Source organism: Andrena cerasifolii, chromosome 1, assembly GCF_050908995.1.
Source record: "Andrena cerasifolii isolate SP2316 chromosome 1, iyAndCera1_principal, whole genome shotgun sequence".
Classification (NCBI taxonomy): domain Eukaryota; kingdom Metazoa; phylum Arthropoda; class Insecta; order Hymenoptera; family Andrenidae; genus Andrena; species Andrena cerasifolii.
In genome coordinates, this window is record NC_135118.1 from 31,545,462 (window position 1) to 31,566,479 (window position 21,018).

The 21,018-nt window shown below is 42.8% G+C and overlaps 5 protein-coding genes across 14 annotated transcripts; 3 read left to right on the plus strand and 2 right to left on the minus strand.

Moving 5' to 3' along the window:
• Window positions 1-605: 605 nt before the first annotated feature.
• LOC143376154 (NADH dehydrogenase [ubiquinone] 1 beta subcomplex subunit 1) lies at window positions 606-1,615 on the plus strand. Of its 2 annotated transcripts, none has more exons than XM_076826085.1 (2): window positions 606-772; window positions 1,166-1,615. In XM_076826085.1, exon 2 carries the CDS (start codon window positions 1,327-1,329, stop codon window positions 1,507-1,509), a length of 183 nt encoding a protein of 60 aa, XP_076682200.1. In that variant the 5' UTR covers window positions 606-772; window positions 1,166-1,326; the 3' UTR covers window positions 1,510-1,615. The 2 variants fall into 2 exon arrangements, with proteins under 2 accessions (XP_076682200.1, XP_076682208.1); XM_076826093.1 differs by lacking the exon at window positions 606-772 and adding an exon at window positions 816-1,062.
• On the minus strand, window positions 1,374-4,127 carry LOC143375950 (uncharacterized). The gene has a single exon (XM_076825658.1). The coding sequence runs from the start codon at window positions 3,560-3,562 to the stop codon at window positions 1,829-1,831; it is 1,734 nt and encodes a 577-aa protein (XP_076681773.1). The 5' UTR covers window positions 3,563-4,127; the 3' UTR covers window positions 1,374-1,828.
• A 1,136-nt stretch (window positions 4,128-5,263) lies between these two features.
• Window positions 5,264-10,515, plus strand: LOC143375953 (uncharacterized). 7 transcript variants are annotated; one of them, XM_076825682.1, is made up of 7 exons: window positions 5,264-5,769; window positions 7,259-7,476; window positions 7,566-7,832; window positions 7,891-8,142; window positions 8,882-9,274; window positions 9,357-9,508; window positions 10,167-10,515. In XM_076825682.1, the coding sequence occupies exons 1-7, from the start codon at window positions 5,595-5,597 to the stop codon at window positions 10,402-10,404; spliced, it is 1,695 nt and encodes a 564-aa protein (XP_076681797.1). In that variant the 5' UTR covers window positions 5,264-5,594; the 3' UTR covers window positions 10,405-10,515. The 7 variants fall into 7 exon arrangements, with proteins under 7 accessions (XP_076681797.1, XP_076681805.1, XP_076681787.1 ...); XM_076825690.1 differs by having other exon boundaries at window positions 5,266-5,769; window positions 7,557-7,832; window positions 9,372-9,508; XM_076825672.1 differs by having other exon boundaries at window positions 5,267-5,769; window positions 7,557-7,832.
• A 961-nt stretch (window positions 10,516-11,476) lies between these two features.
• Window positions 11,477-20,916, minus strand: LOC143376124 (uncharacterized). 2 transcript variants are annotated; one of them, XM_076826050.1, is made up of 3 exons: window positions 17,914-20,916; window positions 11,802-12,091; window positions 11,477-11,696 (listed from the first exon to the last, which is right to left on the minus strand). In XM_076826050.1, exons 1-3 carry the CDS (start codon window positions 17,953-17,955, stop codon window positions 11,477-11,479), a joined length of 552 nt encoding a protein of 183 aa, XP_076682165.1. In that variant the 5' UTR covers window positions 17,956-20,916. The 2 variants fall into 2 exon arrangements, with proteins under 2 accessions (XP_076682165.1, XP_076682167.1); XM_076826052.1 differs by lacking the exon at window positions 17,914-20,916 and adding an exon at window positions 13,452-13,578.
• Window positions 12,012-13,480, plus strand: LOC143376144 (uncharacterized). Of its 2 annotated transcripts, XM_076826072.1 has the most exons (4): window positions 12,012-12,123; window positions 12,205-12,307; window positions 12,393-12,580; window positions 13,344-13,480. In XM_076826072.1, exons 1-3 carry the CDS (start codon window positions 12,059-12,061, stop codon window positions 12,534-12,536), a joined length of 312 nt encoding a protein of 103 aa, XP_076682187.1. In that variant the 5' UTR covers window positions 12,012-12,058; the 3' UTR covers window positions 12,537-12,580; window positions 13,344-13,480. The 2 variants fall into 2 exon arrangements, with proteins under 2 accessions (XP_076682187.1, XP_076682177.1); XM_076826062.1 differs by lacking the exon at window positions 13,344-13,480 and having other exon boundaries at window positions 12,393-12,855.
• Window positions 20,917-21,018: the final 102 nt, after the last annotated feature.

Genomic DNA, 21,018 nt, shown 5'->3' on the forward strand with positions numbered 1-21,018 from the left:
AATGCGTAACGCTAACCTGCGAGCTCCAAACGAAATGACGAATACGATGACTTTCTATCGTTAAGGTGGGTAGAACACACTCGCGAAGTTTGGCCACCAATCGTATTTTCAAATTATCCTGTAGATTTTGAGAAATCTGCTCGTCAACTATACATTTAATCAATTATACATTAATACATATTTTCTGTCAGCAATCGATGGCTAACTTTATCAATCAAATTATAAATAGTGATTGATTTTTTATCAAGGTGTTTAGTTGAAAACAAACTGTATATATATATATTAGTCCCTAACTTTAGATGAAAAACTTGGATGTAAATACAATAATGTATGGTCTATTCAAAATAAATCATTCTATTTGGAAAGAATGCAGAAAAAAGGAAGCTTTCATTCGGGTATTACTCTACCTATAGTTAATACTTTAGAGGGTGATTATTCGGGCGAAAATAAGACGAAAATCAAGAGTAATAAAATTCCGGTAAACGCTTCGTTCTCGAGTATATTGACTTTGAACCTCAGGCGCCTGATGCACGCGTATTTAGTTAAAATTCAAAGTCAATTTTCTCGAAAACGAAGGCTTCACCGGAATTTCGTCACTCTTGATTTTCGCCTTATTTTCGCCCGTATAATCACCCCCTAGAATATTAACTATAGGTAGCGTAACACCCTGTATATGTACTTATAGTGGATCATACTCTACGATTACGTCACACAGTAGCGTGCAGCGGCGTGCAGCTTCGTCGCGCAGTAGGTTTTCTACTGGGAAATACAGGTTTGTAATCGTTAAATCTGTTCAACGTTATTACGTAGTATTCAACATTCCTTTCAATTTGTTCACGTCGATTTATTTACCGTTGTCACATAACTGTCGATCTATTTACGCACACATTCTCGAACTAATTTTGATTTCCCTTCAAATCATAACCATTCGGTGCTTCCTAATTTTTCTTAAATCCTGCCACTGACTTACTTCTGTTTCTTTTAAAAGTAAAACTTCTACTTCTTTGTAGAGTAATTACTTGTCTAGCGGTTTTTGTTTTTCGTCACACACAATCACACGGTGTATGTATTATGTAAAGTAACATTGTATAAAAATTAATTGTAATCCAGTACACAGCTACAGTATCCAGATAAATGATGCGATTAAATGTATTTTGCCTTTCAGTTTGATGGGTAAAGAAAAAATCAGACGTTTGATCGGACGATACTGGGCAGTGTCTTTCTTCCCCGGCGTGACTGCAGCTTGCATTTATGCGGATTGGAATCACACCCGTTTGTGGAAAAAGGAACTAGCGAAGCAGAAAGCGTTGCACTTAAACCTTCAAAATGACGGTTCCAAAGCCCTCGCTTAAACAAGCATACGTGGGTTTTGGTGTTATCATGTCGATTAGTTTATCGATCGGGTGGTACTTGGATCGCTTAGAAACATCGAGAATGACACGCTTCCGAGACAAATCTAAATTATATGGAAGGGAATTGAAGCCTGGAGAAGCTCCGAGCTGGTCATAATTCCATCTCGCATCTGTATATTCATCGATCTATTAGTTCGCTATAATGTTATGCGCATATGTAACTAACATCAAAGAATAAACTTTCTGAATGTTGATTTTCAAAAGGCGTCAAGATTAGGATTACATTACAGCGGCAAACATTCTGGTCGCTTCGACGAGCATAGTTTAATAATAGCATATAAAATATAATCTTATTTGTACAAAAATACATTGCAGGAATTTCGACACAAACATAGCTTTTCATCTAGCAATTAACTATCGCATATAATTACAATAATTCGATTACACTTTTTCATTCCCATATTGTCGTCGTCGCATCAACGAAATATGGTAAGTATTCTACTTTTTATATCCCTCTTGCTAATCACTTTCTCAGACTTATTAGTTTTCATACCGCACTTGAGGTTCTCTTTATTCTCTGCATCTTCTGGCGACGCTTTCCTCATCGTCATGTTGTAAGCCTTTCGTTTCTTCAGCAGCCACTCGTTCGTCTCCTCGTTCCAGGACAGCGGTCTATCCTTCGAGCCTTTAATCAATTTCTCGTGCGAGCGCAAGCTATTGCTAGTTTCTAAATTGAGGTACGAATACTTCCCCTCGTTCTCTATTCCGTCCACCTTATTTCTAATATCTCCATTGTCGATGAGACCATAGTTTTGAAATTTTGTACCCTTATCTTGCGAGACAGAAATATTCTGAGTCACTCTTTTTAATACTTTATCCTGCTCGATTTTTCTAGGTACTTGAAACGCTTGTTTAGGATTGGCCACGTTTTGAACTTCGGGAATCACGTCGACTCCGCTGCTCGCAGATTTTCCGCGACGCTCGCTGGCTGATCTCGTAAATGCAGAGGGCTTTTTATATAACTCAGGATTAAATTTCTGTGAAGTTTGAACGAAGGAGGAGTCCCCTATATCGGCGGATAACGTCGTATCCAAATCTTCGTAATATATTTTGCTAGGCTTCCTCATCCTGTTGCTACCGCTGTAAGCAGATTTGTAGCCAGACGATTTCAAAGTCATGGAACTTCTTATAGTCGAAAGTCTCTTCGACCTTTTCCCTTCGAACAGGCTATTATCGGAGGAACAAGAGGAGCTACCAGTGCTTGTTGTTTTCTCTTGCGAATCTTTCTCTGCCGTGTCTACATTATCTACACGTTTATCTACCTGCCCAGCTTGATTACTGAACGTCTCTTGCATTTTAACATTCTGCACGCTCGAACTTAATTTCTTTGCATCCGTATCGTTTACTTCCTTCGCAGAAACATTCGTATTGAAGTGTTTATGCGCTTCCTTAAGATCACAGTTAATCGAAGGTTCTAAAGTATTTTCCTGCGAGTTATGTACTTTCAATAAATCTTCCACGTGTTTACTTTCCTTCAGATGCAAATCCGCTTGCTTCAATTTGTCTTTCAACAGCCGCTCCAAAGCTTTCACTTCTCTTTCTTTCTGAGACAGCGCTCTCTCGCGATATTGAAAATTCATTTCCTTGCTTCTTAATACCTCTTCCCTTCGCTTTATATCTTTCAGCTTCTGCAACCAATTCTTCTTAAACACCTCTTCGCTAACTTCTTGCGGCGTCGGCACAGTCGCGGAGCATCCATTCTCGCACCCATGGTAACAGAGGTCCGCGAGCTTGTCTTCGGACTCTTCACTTTTCTCGTCAATCGTCGACAATCTGTGAGCCTCGTTAAATACATTCGCTGAGAAGCTTGCACTGTCTACGTCGTATAATACTTGGTACCGTGTTTCAGGGATAATAAGAGAGGAATAAAAATTAACCGAGTTACTTTTGTTTACTCCATTCGAGAGCCTCGATTCAAGCTTCTCAAGGGTGATGTAGTTTCTGAAATTCTGCATACTCTCGTCCTCACTGACCAGTGAATTATCTCTATCGCTCTGTATGCAACTCGATTCGTTTTCAATATTTACAGTATCATGTACATTCTGCAGTTTCATTTTCACATCGTCCGACTCCATCAAAACAGAGGAAGTAGAGCATTTCTTATGTACAGGTATAATGAAAGCTTCTACTCTATATCTTGCTTGTTTCATTGTTCAAGCCCGAAACAACTTTTTGGAAGAATCTGGTTTCATCAAACATACCTCTTTAACCGTAAGAGACAATCGATGCTCCTTGCATTTATCTAAATTTTATTACGTTCTTTCAAACGTTAAACACTGCAAGTGTTTAATCAGATGCTAAGTAGAAAACTTAAGTAAATAATTGCCTTACTCCATTCACACCGTACATGTTTACACGGTGTTTCGCCGGCGTCTGTTTCTCGAAGTGGCGGGTATAGAAATGAAAATTATCGAATATTATGCGTATTGCATTCTTGAGATGTGTTTCTTTCACTTGAAACGAATTCTTCTATTGTTCCATTCATGTATTATTAAAGCTTTAAGTTCCCCGTTTGTGCTCGTACGCGACGCAAACTTGCGTCCGCATATAGATGCTGTATAATAACTCCAACGTTCTATACTCGCGTTAAATATCAGTCTCTGTGCACTAAAATGTAAATAAATCTTTCGGGATGTTTATAAAAAACAGAAACTAAATTGTTATCGTGCGTTGAGTAGATTTAATTTAATGATACAATTGTTTAGCCAACTAGTGACATTGTGTCTGTCACTGTTTAATGAATCCGACTGAATGCAGGCAAATATTCTTCCCCATAGAAAATCTAGAAACAATAATTTGTTACGATTTTTATACAGTGAGAAAAAGTTTTTGGAGAGTATTAATTTGCAAGCAATTTAATGCACGACAAGCAAGTATGATGCGTGCAAGTAATATCTTTGACGAAAAAGGGTTTGAAATTTTATTTAAGTATCGGTGCTTAAACATCGAACAATTATTGAATTGATGTATTCCTATACTAATAATCCCCTGGGACACATTTTTAATGGGAATTAATGCGGGAGAAAGATAGGGAGACAAATATAGGAATGTTTTATGATTTTTCTGTTTTATTATTCTTTTAGCATTAACCAATATAAAAAAATGAGGGAATTATATCGAAAGGTATGTGCAAAGTTATCTGCATTTCTTTGCAAATTTTTATGTTTCCTAATTTAAGTTATTTTGAAGGCTGCCCTTAATTTGGATATTCTTAATTTACTCTTCTTTTGTAAAGGGAGCGCTACTATTGATTCATTAATCCAGGGCCGCCTAGATGGCGTTCCAAATCTTCTACACAAAATCGAGCATTACTTGCCTCAGTCGTACACGATTTTTTAAATATGCAATTTACGTAACAAGCGTGTAGTAAATATTTTATGTGCGACCTCAAAAACAAAGTATTCTGTACATTTTCTGGATACAACCAATTAACGCCATTCCCGCCTAATATGGAATATCCGTTAGTATGCGCGCGCATATCGATTTGACCAATTATTACGTATATCCTATTGAGAGCAGTGTCGTACGTAGAAAACGAAGAGCAATATGTTACATACAGTAGACAAACGATAAGTAATTGTTCCCTGATTATGCAATCAATAAAAACCACACCCAACAAAATAAACATACTCCCAGTCGATATTAAAAACGATATGCTGAATAAATCTTCATGTATTCAAAAATCTAGATAACTTTTAGATATCTAGATTACTCCTCAACGAAGTAAAACGGATACTATATAATTTTACAGTTGCGATCGTAAAAATGAATTACTTTCGTTTTTCACGTCTGTGTAACTAAAAATTTGATAATAAGTGCGAAGAAAAAAGTTTCAATATTTGTCACAAGGATATTATTTACAATACGCAAGTTCTACAGAAAAAAGGGAGAAATTTTAGTGGACAGGAGGCAGGGCGCGAATGCAGTTGGTACGTTAGTGTAAGTTGGAGCAGCTCGGTCGCAACGAGCAGAGGGGGTTGGGGGGCCGCACACCGTCGCAACGTTGTAGTGTCCGCCATTGCTAGGGAGTTAACTTCGGTACTAGGCTAGGCGAGGATCTCGGGGCTCGCCGAGTGCCCCCTCTCCCTTTCGTCGTGGAAAAAACTATTTAGTGATTTCGTGTTACGATTTTGGGTATTTTGTGATCCGGGCGATTTCGAATCGGCCCCACGTTCGGAAGTAATGGAGGAAAAAATGCAGCCAACGATGATCACGGGCGGTGAAACGGTATTGCACGCTAATCTGCTGACAACCACGGGCCAGCGTCTTACTCCGACCGGGAAAATCAGCCATGCTAAAACGCGTGTCTACACGCAGCGGTATCGCAAAGAATGGGAACAGATGCCCGACTTTAAAGGTACTACCCGGTTACAGTCCGTCGCTGTCCCCGAGAACACGTTAGAGAACGTTATGACTCGCGACATTGCAGCGCGTCGTTCACGTCCATCCGTGCCACGCTGCATACCCCGCGTATACGCGCTACGCATACGCCTGCTGATCCCGTGCTGCATCGCGTCTCGTCACGGCCTTAAGTAATCACGCTTTCGCTCCGCAACGGCCAGTAAATTATTTTTAGAGGGACCGTCTCCCGCGTTACATCCACCTCTCTCTCCCTCTCGTCGTTTATTCGACGAGCCACCGACATCTTCCAATGTTTCGAACGCCTCCCATCACGCACGATATTCTTTTGGCTGCTGCGTACCGTTTTCCCGAGTCCCAATGCCATCGCCACGTACCCGTTACCTCGACACGACTATTCTATACAGATCTGCCCGCAACTCCGATGCGACGGGCCTCCGAACAGTTAACCGTATTCCTTTCAATCGAACGTCACTCCATTCTCTACGTGGAGAATTGCACGACCGATCCGTCACGTTCGGTGTATGACATTACCCAGTGTTACATATCTAACCATATTACTAGCGTTAATAAGTTACCAGTAATGGGAATGCTGGGTAATTCTATGGTTCTTCGAGTGGATATCACCATACGATCGAAACGTATTTAGTGGAATGCCGCAGGCTTGCTAATCAACATTTTCTTTTGCAACTTATTAGGGAGAGGGAACACTACAGGAGTCTGGTAATCGTGCGTGAGACGCCGTAATTGGAGACTAACCGACACCACGGCCAACCAGCGTCGACAACATATTTTCAGCGACGCTGGTTGGCCGTGGCGTCACGCAAACATTACCACCACTCCTGTAGGTGATCTCCCTCCCTAATAAGTTTGCCCAAGAAAATGTTGCTTAGCAAGCCGTTCAATGTCGGGATATTCTGCCGCGATTGCTGCAGGCAGGCGGGAATGGCGCGCGCGCGAAATTGCAAATAACGAAACACCGGCTCAGGGATACGCGAGGTATTCGAGCGGCACTGCGTTCGCAATGTGGTTGAAATGGATACAGGTAACGCAACGCGTTAGATGCTCGCACGAGATAATATACAGTACAGACCTCGCGCGTAAATGGAACGTGCGAGTCCGACCGAAATCAAGTAACGCGAATTAAGAGCGTGCACCAAGTGTTTCTCGGGAATCATTTAAACGGACTTCGCGCGGCTCCTTCCGCGCCAATGTATACAGCAGCTATTCTCTGCTGAGCAACTCATTCTCGTAACTGTTCGTTGATAAGACTCCGAATGAAGTTCGTAAGTTCGGCGTCAGAATCTAAGAAGCACCGTGCCGAAGGTTGGTGTAACAAAGTTTCTTTCGACGAGCTTTTACGCCGTACGGCTAAAGAGATATTGGCTTACTGTACCGAACGATTTGTATCCATTTTAACGTGTTCGCTATTGAGTCTTGAAAACTACCCACCATAGCCGGTGTTACCTCATGCAATCTTTTTACAGGATGGTTGACGTCTGTCCAGTTTCAGCCAACACGCGCCTACTGCCTGTATTGCAAGAAGAACCTACACGCGCACAGACTTTCTTTACTGAAGCACACCTGTACGATGAAGCACCAACGTGCGGCTTTGTTGCACGAAGCGGAGGAGAAGAAGAAGGCTGCCGCGCGGAACGTAAATTGCAAGCAGGATATAGAGATAGAAGAGATCGAGGAAATCGAGGTTTGCGCTTTTCATTTTCATGAATCCTTCCGTACGGTCTCATCCGCAAATCTTTAAGAACGGTCACGTTTCTCCACCAGACTGTCGAGCACGTGCAGACGGAGGTAGAGGAGAACGAGGAGGAAGTGGAGTATGTCGTTGAAAGATTGGAAACGGACGACGAGTTGGATTACACGCAGATGAAAGTCCCGTCCGATGAGATTGACGACGAAGTTGAGGAGGAAGATGAAGATGAAGAAGAGGAGGAGGACGACGAGGATGACGAATATGAGGAAGAGGACATGAGGAATTTACAAATGCCTGTAGACGACGAGGATGTTAAACAGTCCATAAAAAAGATCAAAATAGAGAGGGTGGTAAGTTCGCCTGTTCGCTTCAGCGTGATCTGCGAATGTTAATGGCTGGAGTTTTTAGGAGGAAGATACTTTGACCGGGGCAATGGACCACATGCAGAGTGAATATTTAGAGGAAGCAGACAATCAGGGGGCTGTGCAGATGGAGATGGTGGTAGAGTCGGAGGATCACAGTCATCCAGAGATACAAGTTATGTCTATTATGCCCAATACGGAGGATCCTAATAAGGAGTCCCAAAAAGAGTTGCGCGAGAACGGAAGAGCGATTCGGCGAGGCGAGAGTAAATTAGATAGAAAGTCCGCGAAAATATTGGTAGATATTACACGCAGTAAAATAACACACTGTATATCGATTAAGGGGACGTTCTACTCTCTCGGTTGAAAAATCCGCCACTTTTCGGTGATACTTTTTATAATGAAATAAACACTTACCGTTTTCGAACTTTTCGGGGTATATTGCGCCACTCTTGAAATACAAGAAAAAATCTTTGCTGTTTATTTCATTTGTTTACATAAATATTTCGCAGTGAAGTTGGCGTTTTCAGAATTGCTGGCGGTTGAAATTTCGGACGACTGGATGATCGAAAATAAAAAATCAAACGTATTTCACGTTTGGACCAAAGTTATTAAAATGGGAGTTGATCAGAGTTGAAAGTAGGGCATTTCTTTTCTGTTTAATAGATATAAAATGTGGGAAAATATTAAAAAATCTTAAGATATTTGTGGTTAGCGAGATAGCGATACTTCTGCTAATTAAAAATATGTTTGGTTTTCTTATTTCCGATGATCCAATCGTCCGAAATTTCAACCGCCAGCAATTCTGAAAAAGCCAACTTCACTGCGAAATATTTAAGTAAACAAGTAAAATAAACAAACAACAAAGATTTTTTCTTGTATTTCAAGAGTGGTACAATATACCCCCCGAAATTAGAAAATGTGGAGTGTGTATTTCATTATAAAAACCATCACCGAAAAGTGGCGGATTTTTCGACCGAGAGAGTAGAATGTCCCCTTAAATGTATCAGTTTTCATTGTAGTTAATAATATTTCAGCAAGGCGAATGTAAGCAACAAGGGGACTCGGGAATAATGGTGGCCTGCCCGTTGCCAATTTTAGGCTCAGCATATCAAATAAACTCCTCGGTCGCGCCCACATCTAACACGATCGGCGTGCTTCAACCCGTAAACACGATCCCGATCACACCTGGGCAAAGTAAAACGATTACTTTGACATCGGGTGGGAAAACTCTGACATTAACAGGTGGCACGTTCCAACCTGGCACTCAGTACGTCCTGAGCAAATTAAAGGGCAAACTGCCTACCGTGGTAATGGCTGATAAGAAGCCTGCGATCGCTGCTAATCAGGCGGAGGACGCCGCGAAGGGCGCTCCGATAAATAAGGATCAGGCAGCTGTTGCTAGCACTAGCTATCAAACCCCGAAGAAAGTACGTTAATTGCAGCGTTTCTCTTTATAAGTGTGTTCGAGTGATTTGTTGATGTGGTTGTTGAGCTACACGTTTGTTTCAGCATGTGCTTTTAAAGACAGTTAAGTGTCCCACGGTTAAGAAGCCTCGCATTTCTACCCACGTAGTGGATACAAGCAAAGGCTTACCGGTGGGAGGATTGCAAGTCAGTCTTTACAAATTAATGGACGGTCGATGGACTTTCTTAAACGAAAGGTATAATTTCAGACTGTTTCTCCATTTGATCGATAAACGTGGTCCCGTTATCGAACACTTTTATTTCGAATAACGAACAACAGTTTTATTCGACGAAACATTATTCTTGAATCTTAATATATAAAGCAGGAACCGTTTGTCTATTGCCTAAAAACTTTCAAACGGTAAACTCTGAGGCCACGAAATGTGTCCCACCTCATTATGCCTAGCTAATCCAGATAATGTGACTATTTTCACAAAGAAATAAGTAAATTTTTTTTATAAAATCAGAATCTAAATTTCGGGCGAAGCCGAGGAGTAAAGCTAGTAACGAATAAATTTGTAACGTTACCCGAGCTAGGTTTAGTCGAGTAAGAATTTATTTGTTCCTCGAGAGAGCTCAGCGAGGAATAAATGTGACGAATACAAGGGTATACCGTTTAAATTTTTATTCGTTATTCTCGAATAAATTTGTATTCGTTATTCTCGAATAAATTGTTATTCGTTATTTTGGAATAAATTTTTATTCGTTATTCTCGAATAACTTCATTTTATTCGTAAGAATTTATTCGAATATTATTCGAAGCAGAATTTATTCGATATTTTACTCGAATAACGCTCAACTCTGCCTTATTGGTTCTACTGTTGCAAACATAAAATTGTATTTTCATCTTTCCAGCAACACGAGTCCGAATGGTCGATGCGTAGACTTAGTGGACAACATGAAAGTGAATTTCACTGCAGGGCGTTACAAGATTCATTTCGACGTTGACAAATACTTCACGTTGAGGAGAATAGAAACGATGTACCCGTTCATCGAGATAGTTTTCGATGTGAAGAATCCTGCTGGCCATTATCACATACCAGTGTTGTTGAGCCCGTTCGGCTATACCACGTACCGCGGTTCCGAGAGATGAACGTTAACGAAATCGTGATATTTGCCAAACATTTCAAGCGGCGACCGTTGGGTTGGTTTATTTGTAAAATATATTAAATTTCACAGAAATAAACATTTTTGTAATCAGAAACGCTGACGAGAATTGCATAGTGTCTTCTCTTCGGCGGTTTACTTAAGACGAGTAACACGATGGTGATAGTTCGATAATAGGATCTTGTTAAGACTGCCAAATTAATACGAGGGTTTGTGGAAAAGTATATTTTATTTCGTACTTACTGTAAAAGTCAATGCGTCGATGCGTTCATTAATAAGTTAGCTAGGCGTTTTCTAGCGCGATTACTTGCACGTTGTACATTTCTTTCAGATAGAAGAACGGTATTTTACACCGCGTCGCGTGCCTCGGCAGGTGTGAGAAGCGGGAGAAGAAAGGTGTACAGCGTTCGCGAGTAGGATGGATGGTCGCGCTATCAATCTTGGTGTTAAGGGATCGCGAGAAGACGGTGGAAGAGATACAGTGAATTCGAAAATCATTGCATACCGATTGCTAACGATTATTGGCCAGGCACCTGCAATTCGCGAACGAATTTCTCAAGTATAACTTCTAACAACAATTACCACAGAAGAAACAGTGGAAGAATATTCGTTGAATTCATATTCAAGAAATAATTCGCTGTATTTCTTCCATCGGTTGGCTATATCGGGTGGAATGAATATAGTGAAGCGTTTAAGACGTTCCCAAGGAATGTGCAAAATAACTTTGAGGATGTAAGTCGTGAAATATGTTCTTCATCGCTCATTACAGAGCTGCAAGGTCCACCTTAATGTGCCTAGGTTCTTATCATACTTGGCAATCTTTTGCGAGTTAAATTGTGACAAATACAGTGCCCGAGATTTATACAGCAATATATCTGTGGGCTGTTGATTGCCAACACTTAAGCGCGCTGTCTTCAGCCTCTACTATTTTCACGATATCACTATATTCCTTCGGCCCTGAATATCCTTTATTGCCAGCTTAGCGAACAAGAAGCTTTCCTGGAATGTCCTAGCATCGAAGGCCCGCTGTACTTCGATCGAGAGACAAAGCATTGGTCCTATTGCGGCGGAAGGTAGCTCCTGTCGACGTCTTTCGGCGGCAAGTATGAGCTGCTACCCTTCGATCCTTTCGATCCCTTCGCGCCTTGATCAGTTTTACCACCGCGATTGCCATCTCCCTTCGGCCCCGATGGACGACCGGTGGATCCCGATCCAGCGCCTCCAGCAGCGGTGCCAAACTTGAAACTGGCTCTGTTCCCGTTCTCGTCGGCCTCGTACCTTGAAGAGGACGTTAACTCGAGTAGTATTCGTGGTAGAGAAGTAACCCAAGTAGCAACGTCTTCGACGGAGCACGGGTAAGAAAGAAACAGCCGGGGATCTCACTTCACCGCTATGGGAAGACCCTCGGGGCTATCATAGGAGAAGCTTCCTTTCACGGTCCGCACCAGCTCACCGTCCACCTCCTTCAGCATCTCCGTCTCCTCCCTCTGCACCCCGTCCGGCGCGTTCTGCGCTGCCGGCGCCGAGATCGGCCGATTTCGGGCCTTGTTGTCGTCGTACGGCGTGTTCAGGATCAATCCACCGGAACCGCGGGCGAACGCAGGCGCCTTCTGGTCGGGCGACAACTTATCACCGATGCAATGGCTCGCGTAGAGAATCACCAGCCAAAAGATCTGGGGAAAGGGGCCGCGAAACCATCGACAAGGTAATATCTGGTCATGATAAATAATTAACGTTGTTTTAACATGCTTTCTTTATACTGAGATTGTAAATCTTCCATCCCCAGCCTCGCCTGTCTGGAAATTGAGGTAAAAGTGACTACGATCTCCTGGACGAACCGACATTTAAACGGCCACTTTGCAGAATTACCTCTCTACACCGCGTCACACGTGAGTAAAGTTTTCTCGATTTCTGTTTTATTCGTTCAATTACTAGAAGACTTAGGCAAACTTTAATCGAACCATGCAATTTTAGGCGGTTCATGAAGCGTGTACTGGCGTGACTTTGGGGGGAGGGGGTCGAAGTGTTACCGTTATAGAAAAGATTGGGTTCATCGATACGTACAAACTACTGGGAAAGCGTCCAAACTTGGTAAATGGATCCCCAGCGAATGGCTAGTGGCGAACTGCCAGGAAGGTGTAATACGGTCATGGAAGATAAAGGTCTTTTGATACTCCCTTCGTCAACGATACGAGTATTGAAATAATAGGGTAGACAGGGCGTTTTAGAGCTGCAGGTGAAGTCATAACTGAGTAATGGAAGTTGGAAAAAGTGGTAAAAGAAGTCTTAACCCTGGAGGAGTCGCGGAAGAGCATAGTAAATGATACCGAAGAGTATCCTTTGATTTACGAAATCAAAGATGGAACACTTTCCTAAAGAAGGTTTGCAGATAATTTATATTCCTGTGGAACTTATAAAAATAACTGTAAGGCAGAAACAAAAAAATAGCATTACTTTCTAGGTACTGCTATACTAAATAATCCCGCAACTCTAAATCCCGCTGCTTTAAACACAAGAAAGGAGCGCGGCGCTCCAACCGCGACCACTCGAGGGTTACTGCACAAGTCGTATCTGATTCCTCAGTTAAGTTCTCACGCGTAGTTCTGAAACATCTCGTAATAGCAGGTCTTTCCGAGAACTGTTCCCTCGGACGTGAAAGAAGGGACTGTTCGCCCGAGGTGGTTTCATTCGACGCTCGGTTGACCTCTTGACCGATCCGAGTACGCGAACGCACCATTCAATTGCCAGCGACCGTGCAATCTTTCCGCGTTACAACGCGTCGTCACGCTGGCTGGTGCGTTTGCATCGAAAGGGCACTTTCTACTTTATTGATCCTCCCGAGGCGAACACTCGAAATCACCTCGGGTAAACGTCTGTGGACGCTGTCGCGCTAGTCGCCACGTAACATCCTCCTTCGTCTGCTAGGCAAAGCGAGTTGTAGGACCCGTCGGATCGACCCACTGTCACGTGAATCGCAAGAAGCTTGTCGAGGCGCCCAGCTAGCTATCCACAGTCGTATTGACTGAAACGTACCAGCGATCGAGGCACAATATCGCGAGAGGTCATCGTCGCCAGAGGATCGATCACACCGACGACGCTCGAAATGGCATCCCTCGAGACACACGCGCGACTGTACCACTCGCGAAGACACTCGGATGGATTTCAGAAGCTGCGAACATCTGCGCTCATTCGCTCCGCCAGCTTTTATATACCCGATACTGGTCGCTATGTGGAAGGATGACGGTTTTTTCCCCCTCTGACGTGACCTCGCGATCGCGATCCTCGCGGGGGATCGAAAGGACGCTCCCCTAGCTCTCATTCTTTTCCATCTTCTTCTGAATGGGATCAGGAAAGCGTTAGCGAGTACTGTTAGAGTGTGGTAACGATGTACCGCGATCAGGACGCTTAAATCTGATTCTTATTGAATGCTGGTAATGGTAGTACTATTATGTTGTACGTGATTTAATTCACTGGCTGAGTCGTTGCCTGTATGAATGGTACTTGAAGAGTATGTACTAGTACCTCCTCGCAATTGTGAAAACTTCAGTTTTCTGCTTTCAGAATTGACGAAGGTGACGTTCATATTCTCAAAACATTGTGCAAGAGATATCTGGTGAATCATTTATGGACGTTGGGGTATCGTGTTCCTGCTTTTCGATCCCTGTTTCTTTGCGAATCTCTTCAAGGTAGGAGTAATAGTTTATATTAAAAGCGCAGACTTGCTTCGACGTATTTTCCATGGCAAGGATTTTTAGATTGTCCTTTAGCGATTCATGAGAGATCGTAAACTCCGTCGAGTTCGCATACGGTACAGATAGGTTTCAGACTTCTGAATTCCTCTGTTCGAACATGAAGTGCAGTTGCCAAACAAAGAAATATCAAATGGCTAAGAAGAGTGCTTCATTGCAACAGAATCTTAATGCTCTTCCATTGGAGATAAGTTTCTGAACGTTCGATTTACATTTCACGAGGGGAGGTCACGATCTTTACGAGCACCTTGCGGATGAAACTGCCTTTAAAATGAGGTTGATGAGTTTAAATGATAGCAGGCGCAAGCCTTAGGGCTCCTAAATTAATTTTTCTCTTTGAAACTCGTGGTTCAGCACAGAAATCCGAGAGACGCGTATTTTTGGCCAATGTCAATTTTAAGGGATGAAAAGCTCGAAAATTGGCATTTCCCGAATAAAGTATTCTGCCACTGTGAACGCCTAATGTCCAAGAAATGACGTGTATTGTAGAAGACAAAGATGTTACAAAGCGATCTATGGGGTAACAGTTGCAAAAATGGTAACCGGAATAAAGAGGGACTGGCGAAACCTGGAAGCTTAAAGGGGTGGACACAGCACAGCTTTCCATTTTCTTGTGAATGAGACGAAGTAGATAAATAATACACGGTATTATCTAATTATAGTTGTTCTATTATGCAAGTTTTCTTTCCTAATTACATAAGCTTTTATATAGCATTATAATTTTATATAACGACTTTCGAACTTTGAGGGGTGCTTTCGCCCTTTAAAAAAACAACGTGTCTCTCAGATTGATGTGCTTAACTTATTTCAAAGGTTAAAAATCAGCGTCGCACACCTCGACAGTGTTCCTCGTTAGTGACGCTGTCATCGACTTCGTATCTCCCGTAAATAATTCAACCAAAAAAAAGTTGTCTCTCGGATCTAATTCCTACTGATCCACAAATTCGAATCGACGGAGGATCTCTTGGGGTGCTGAGATCAGCGAGTTAAAAGCTTCCTTCGCAATTAACGTCCTAAATTCTCACGATCTAGGAGTTCACAATTTTTCGTGAATATTACATCGTGTTGGCAAATGGCGGTCGAAGGAACAGACGCGCGTCTTAATTCGATATAATCGCGACAGGAGGTGGAAATACCCACGGAAGACGCGAAGAACGCGCGCCGTGTTGCACCTCGGACTATCGTTGCGTATCTCGGAGGATATCGTGTGTTGGACGTATTCGATGAATTGCCAAGTAGGAGATTCGTTCGCGACTATTTTCTCCCAGCCATGGGGACGGCTGGATTTATCGCCATCCGTTTGGCACGCGATTCAAAGGCCAACGTCGTTACGATGGATGAGATTTCTCTCGTTTAAGGGCACACGGGCTAAACAATGCGATCTCTGAACTGCTAATGGGATGCGTTTGCTCTTTCGTAGGTAGAACAGAGTCGCGCTGACATTTTACCCTTTTATTCCGTCCTTTCGCACCGAACCCATCGCATTCCGTGCCCGGTAGCCGATCAACGATCCCTTTCGTTCCGTTCTCGATCGATCACGATTCAGGATCGAACAGACTGGAACACGTACGGAGCCGAAGTACGAACGAAGTTCCAGCATCGACCGCTAGTAGCGCCACGTGTCTTCACTCCTTTTTCCTTAGCTCGTCTTCGAATTCTCCGAGGAAATCACAAGTAAGGCTATTGTTCTGCCGAGTAGTTTAATTAAAACCTCTGCATCCATCGATATAGGTAAGTACAGACAAACCGGGAGTGGAGGAAACAAAGGGTCATCATCCCCCGAGGCGACGTTTGGCAAGCGGTCAAAGATCGATCGGAGAGCACTGAGCTTTACCCAAAAGTGCCTCTTTCGGATTTGGGACAAGGTAGCTCAGGTGGGAGCCGTGTAGTTAACTTGTGTGCTCGAGTGGTGTGGAAATTGGCATCCTTGTCGTGGTTACTGAACTCACAAGAAACTTGGGAGCTTCTACACCAACCAAAAATAAGGGACGCGGATAATCTACACGTCAGGCTTAAAGCAGCTAATTGCAAGCCGAGTTTTCCCTCTACACCATCGTTTTGTACATTATTTGAGGGGAAAGGGGGAAAATAAGGAATGTCAAAGCAGTTTTAAGGGCTCCTGACGTAATGCAAGCTTGCACTATTCAGAATAGTGCTTGTAGGAAAAGTGGAGACATTTCCTTCTTTTACAAAAATAATAATAATAATAATAATAATTCTGTATTGCACCTGTACACATTACGAAAATAACAAAGAAGATAGAGAAACAAATACGTATAAGAAAACAAGAAAGAGAAAAATAGTAGAGTTAGAAATTATATAGCACATGGAGTGCAAAAATTGAGGGAGGCCATTTTTTTTTAACTAGGACACCAAATCTTTAATTTTATCGCATATGGATATTTCTACTTAGCAACCCTTTGTGGTTCGACAATTCTGTAGTCCCAGTTGCCACCAACAAAATGCGTTTAACACCATAAAATCTCTAAAAATGGATATTCTCTGTTTTCTCCTTACCCTTGATGTGTACTTTAGTGCAATAAAGACGTTTCATTATTATTATTATTTTAATTATCGCGATTCAGGCAGCAGCCTGAAAAGGGTTAAGAAGCACCTATTTTGTCAATCGCGCACCCTGCTCTGCTGTCTCGCTCGATTTACGACTTCATTATACGTCTTTCAGCTGCTGCGATGTAGACAGAGTGCAGCGTCTCTGTTTGTCGCGCGCGACGTTGCACGATATACCGATCTTTCTAGCGATGTAACGATTTCATAATCGACCGTTCGCATCGTGTTCCCCGAGACGTAGAAGAGAGAAAGGACCGAGTCGTCCCGCGAGGGAAAAATACGCGCTCGTGCATCCTCAGCGGCGACTGATCCAAGCGTGTTATCGCATGGGACTGATACGCGCGCGCGCGCGCGACTTATCTGTCGTGATTTACACCTGACTTTTCGAGGACGCGTCGTTGACCAAGATTCTCCCAAGTTCGTTACGGCTGCCACTACGTAAGCCGTAAACAAAGTAAGAAATAAATAGTAACCGTAAAACGCTTGGGACTTGCGTGGAGTTGTATTTCCCAGCATTCATTCGCAAGCGAGTATGTTTTAACAGTAACGCGTGAGTAGGTTATGTTCCTTCCGAGCGCAGATTTTAACCTCAGTGGTGCTGAGTCCTTTTGGACCCAAGTTGCCGAGGGTAGTCATCGGTGGCGGACTGGGTCTAGAAATATTGGTTGCCAGGAGACAAAGGGGGCCCACCCATGACCACATTAAGCTTATCGTTTCATTTTTATAAGTAAATAAAATTTAAAAAAATACATATGTGGCAAGAAAGTATAATTAAAATTTTGGGGAAATAAAGGTATACGTTTTAGTAATATTTAGTAATATTGTCGGTGGCTAAGGGGCCCACTTGCCTTCGGGCAAGCTGATACCCTGGTCAGTCCGCAGTAGTGGTAGGGAAAAATTCAAAATTAAGTTTTTTAGGGAAATTAAATTTAAGTTTTTTAGGGAATTTAAATTAAATTTTTAGGGAATTTAAATATTGTTTCTCTAAAGGGGTGTTGCAGGTACCCGAAATTACGGGACCCGATTTTCTTGCTTAAAAGTTCTTACATCTGATCACACTGCAAAATCACAACTTAAATGTTTTCAGATCTCGGGTACCCGATGACTTCTCTATTGTTCTGAAAAAAGAACGTCCTTTTTAAGGTACGGTAGGATAGTTAATATGGGTCAAAACTGACCCAGGCGTCGACTTCCGTGTGGTCACTCGAACAGTTCGCCATCCGAGGAATGCTTTACCATACGTCGTGCAAGGAAATGGTTGATCGTTAGGGATTTGCAAAAAATCCAAATGAAGAAAAAAAATCACCAAAAAAAATTGGTTGGCTCTACCTGATTTGATCACAAAAAGAATTCTGGAAATTACTGGGCTCAATTTTGCAAGCAATTCACGACAGTAGTTAACCTTAAATTTTTAGAAGCTACACAATTCTGTCAGTCATAGCTCATTAACTGCATTCACAAAAGGCTATAGGCGTTCACCTCACGCGCTCCAGTGATTGTTCATAGGACATTAAGTAACGTCAATAAAGATAAATTAAATTAATGGAGAGAGTAAAGATGATGTCATCCTTCCTGTTATTCCCGTATAGAAGCTATTGAGCCCAGAGGTGTGTTTATGCAAGGAGATAAAACCATAAACAGGAACCCTCATAGGAGACAGACAAAAATGGTACTTTCACGGAACTACGCTAATTGACTTTTGCCGACGGTGAAATTTTTCCATAACTTTCGCTTTTAAAAAAAAACCTGAAAACGGAGGAGTGCGGAAAGGAGGCATTCACTCTTCCCTCTTTTTTTTTAACAAGACATTTAATATTCGCTCAGTATCTGCAAGCTCAGCCAAATCAACATTTCGCATGGGAACAGACGTGAAGAAATTCCTTTGTAGATCCGACTCGAACCGATTAACGCAATTTCTCAGACACCGTTGAACACTCGATTTCTCTCGATAAAAAATATAATTAGGTACTCGATAAGGTGCGAGAAGGCTTTTAGACACTGAAACATCGGTGCACGTAATCTTTTATAGTATCTTTAATTTCTCTTCGACCCGAAGATCTTATTTCCCCTCCGTCAGTTTCGACGCGAGCTGATTGGATATTTCACAGAGTGACAGGATAACTTTGTTCTGATCCTTGAACGACGACACGCATAAGTGATTATTACACGCCACGATATTGTCGAATGGGTAGAGAGAACAAACAGTGCGCAACGAAGCCTAAAGAATTTCAATTTCAATGGCGTTAATAAGCTTCTGCTTTCAGCGAGTGTTGCTCAGGGTAACCTTTAAAGGACAATTGCTCGATATATCGACAGGTGTTGCGACAGAAAGAACCACAGATGCACCGAGCTTGTTAAACGCTCTTTCCCAACACCCAGTCGAGTGCTTCATTACCTGATCCATCTATACCGAGTACAGAGTGATCCATGTTGATTAACGTTACCAAAGTAAGTTTCAGATTGAAAAATTAAATTACATCCTCTTTGACACCTTTCGATCTTTATCTGAAACATTTTTCGATTTTGCTAACAGCTTCGACGGTTATTCAATCGATCACAATATGCAATGCCGTGGACAATCTTTCTCTATTAAAATACAGGCTGCTGGAAAAGGAGTAGATTCAAATTTGAGGGCCTTGTACATACAGATATTTCTGCTTTTCTCAGTAGGTATTGCAGGGCCCGAGGAATTGAATTGACCTCAGCTTTTTCCAACAGACTGAGCATTCTGATTCGATTAAACGAGAGGTAGGACTTCCGCATTCTCGTGCAGCTGCAGTTCTTCCTATCGGGGAGCAAAATACTTATTTCTCAGGACGAAAACGGGCCCCGTCCACCTGGAACGAAACGCCATTGCCACGCGAAATCTCTGGAGAACTTCAACATCGCAGATTTGAATATTCACAGGATTTCCACAGGTCTTTTTATTATTACTTTCTCAGGAAATACCAAGCGAAATGGAATTCGCGAAACAGTTGAACAAACAATGTTTCTCCTCGTTCTCTGTGTCCCCTCGCGTGTACGTGTGTCTGTGTATGTGTGTAGTGCGTGCGCGGACCATTTACATACTCTGTACAAAGGGCCCTCCGCCTTCCTCCCGTGACTATGCGAGGACGCGAGTAAATTATTCAGGATCTCTCCTATTACTTACAACTTTATATTACACTCCGTACCGTACATACATCGCGGCTGCGTACAATGAATCGAAAATAAAGGAAATCTTATATATTCTCCTCCGAGTCGCTGTTGCCACTTCCTCGATCATCGCTCCTCCCCCTCCACTGTCGCCGCGCAGCCTCTCATAAATATCTTTTTGTCTCCGGCGATCTAGGAAAAATACGCGGATATGTGTATTAAAAAAATACATGCACTCGCGGAACCAGGCAGCCACACTCGCGGGGACAAGCACACGCGCACCAAGCAGGCAGACAGAGACATACACACACGCACGCGTACAGCCAGCAAACGCGGAACCAAGCACCGCTCGACGCAACGCCCGAGGATACTCTCCTTCCCCTTCGCGTGCACGCGACGGCTCCGGCGAGCAATCAATCTCGTGCGGCGGGAAAAACGCGATTCAAACTCTCTTACATAATTACGCACGGTGGAACCGATCAACGGTCTCCCCCGTTCGACGAACACCAACGTCCGCGCTATAATACGCGCGCGCGCTTTTACGCTCGCTTTCCTCTGTTAACAGCGCGTCAATTCAAAAGGATCCATCGTGGCGCGTACAGGCGCGCGTACGTACAGTTAAATAGAATAAAAACGGGGTTAAAAAGCTGCGAAAGTACACGTAGAAACGAAATAACGTTCTGGATAAAAACAATAAATAATTCGAAATTAAAAAAACGATCGTTCGCGCGTCGATTCTTACGAGCTACATCTCTCTCTCTCTCTTTCTTTCTCTCCCTTTCTTGTTCACTTTGTGCACTGGCAGCAATCTCGCTCGCAACACCTCCGCGCGACGCGCACACGCGCCCCGCCGGGGATCGCCGACAATCGCACGTTTCAAAAAATATCGCGGTATTTACACGTTCCACGCGACGATCCTGAATAGTTACTCGCGCGGTTCGACTGCCGAGCGCCAGCTCGTGCCACTGCAACGTTCTCCGCCCTGTTTTTTTTTTTTTTTTTTTTTAATCTTCTGCTTCCTCCTCCTCTCGTGATACAAGTTTTGCATTTCTCATCGATGCGAGGCGTAGAAAATAACGGTACCGAGATTGGGTCCGTGTCGAAGTAAAGCGATTACGAGTAGATAACACCGTCTCATTCGCGAGAAG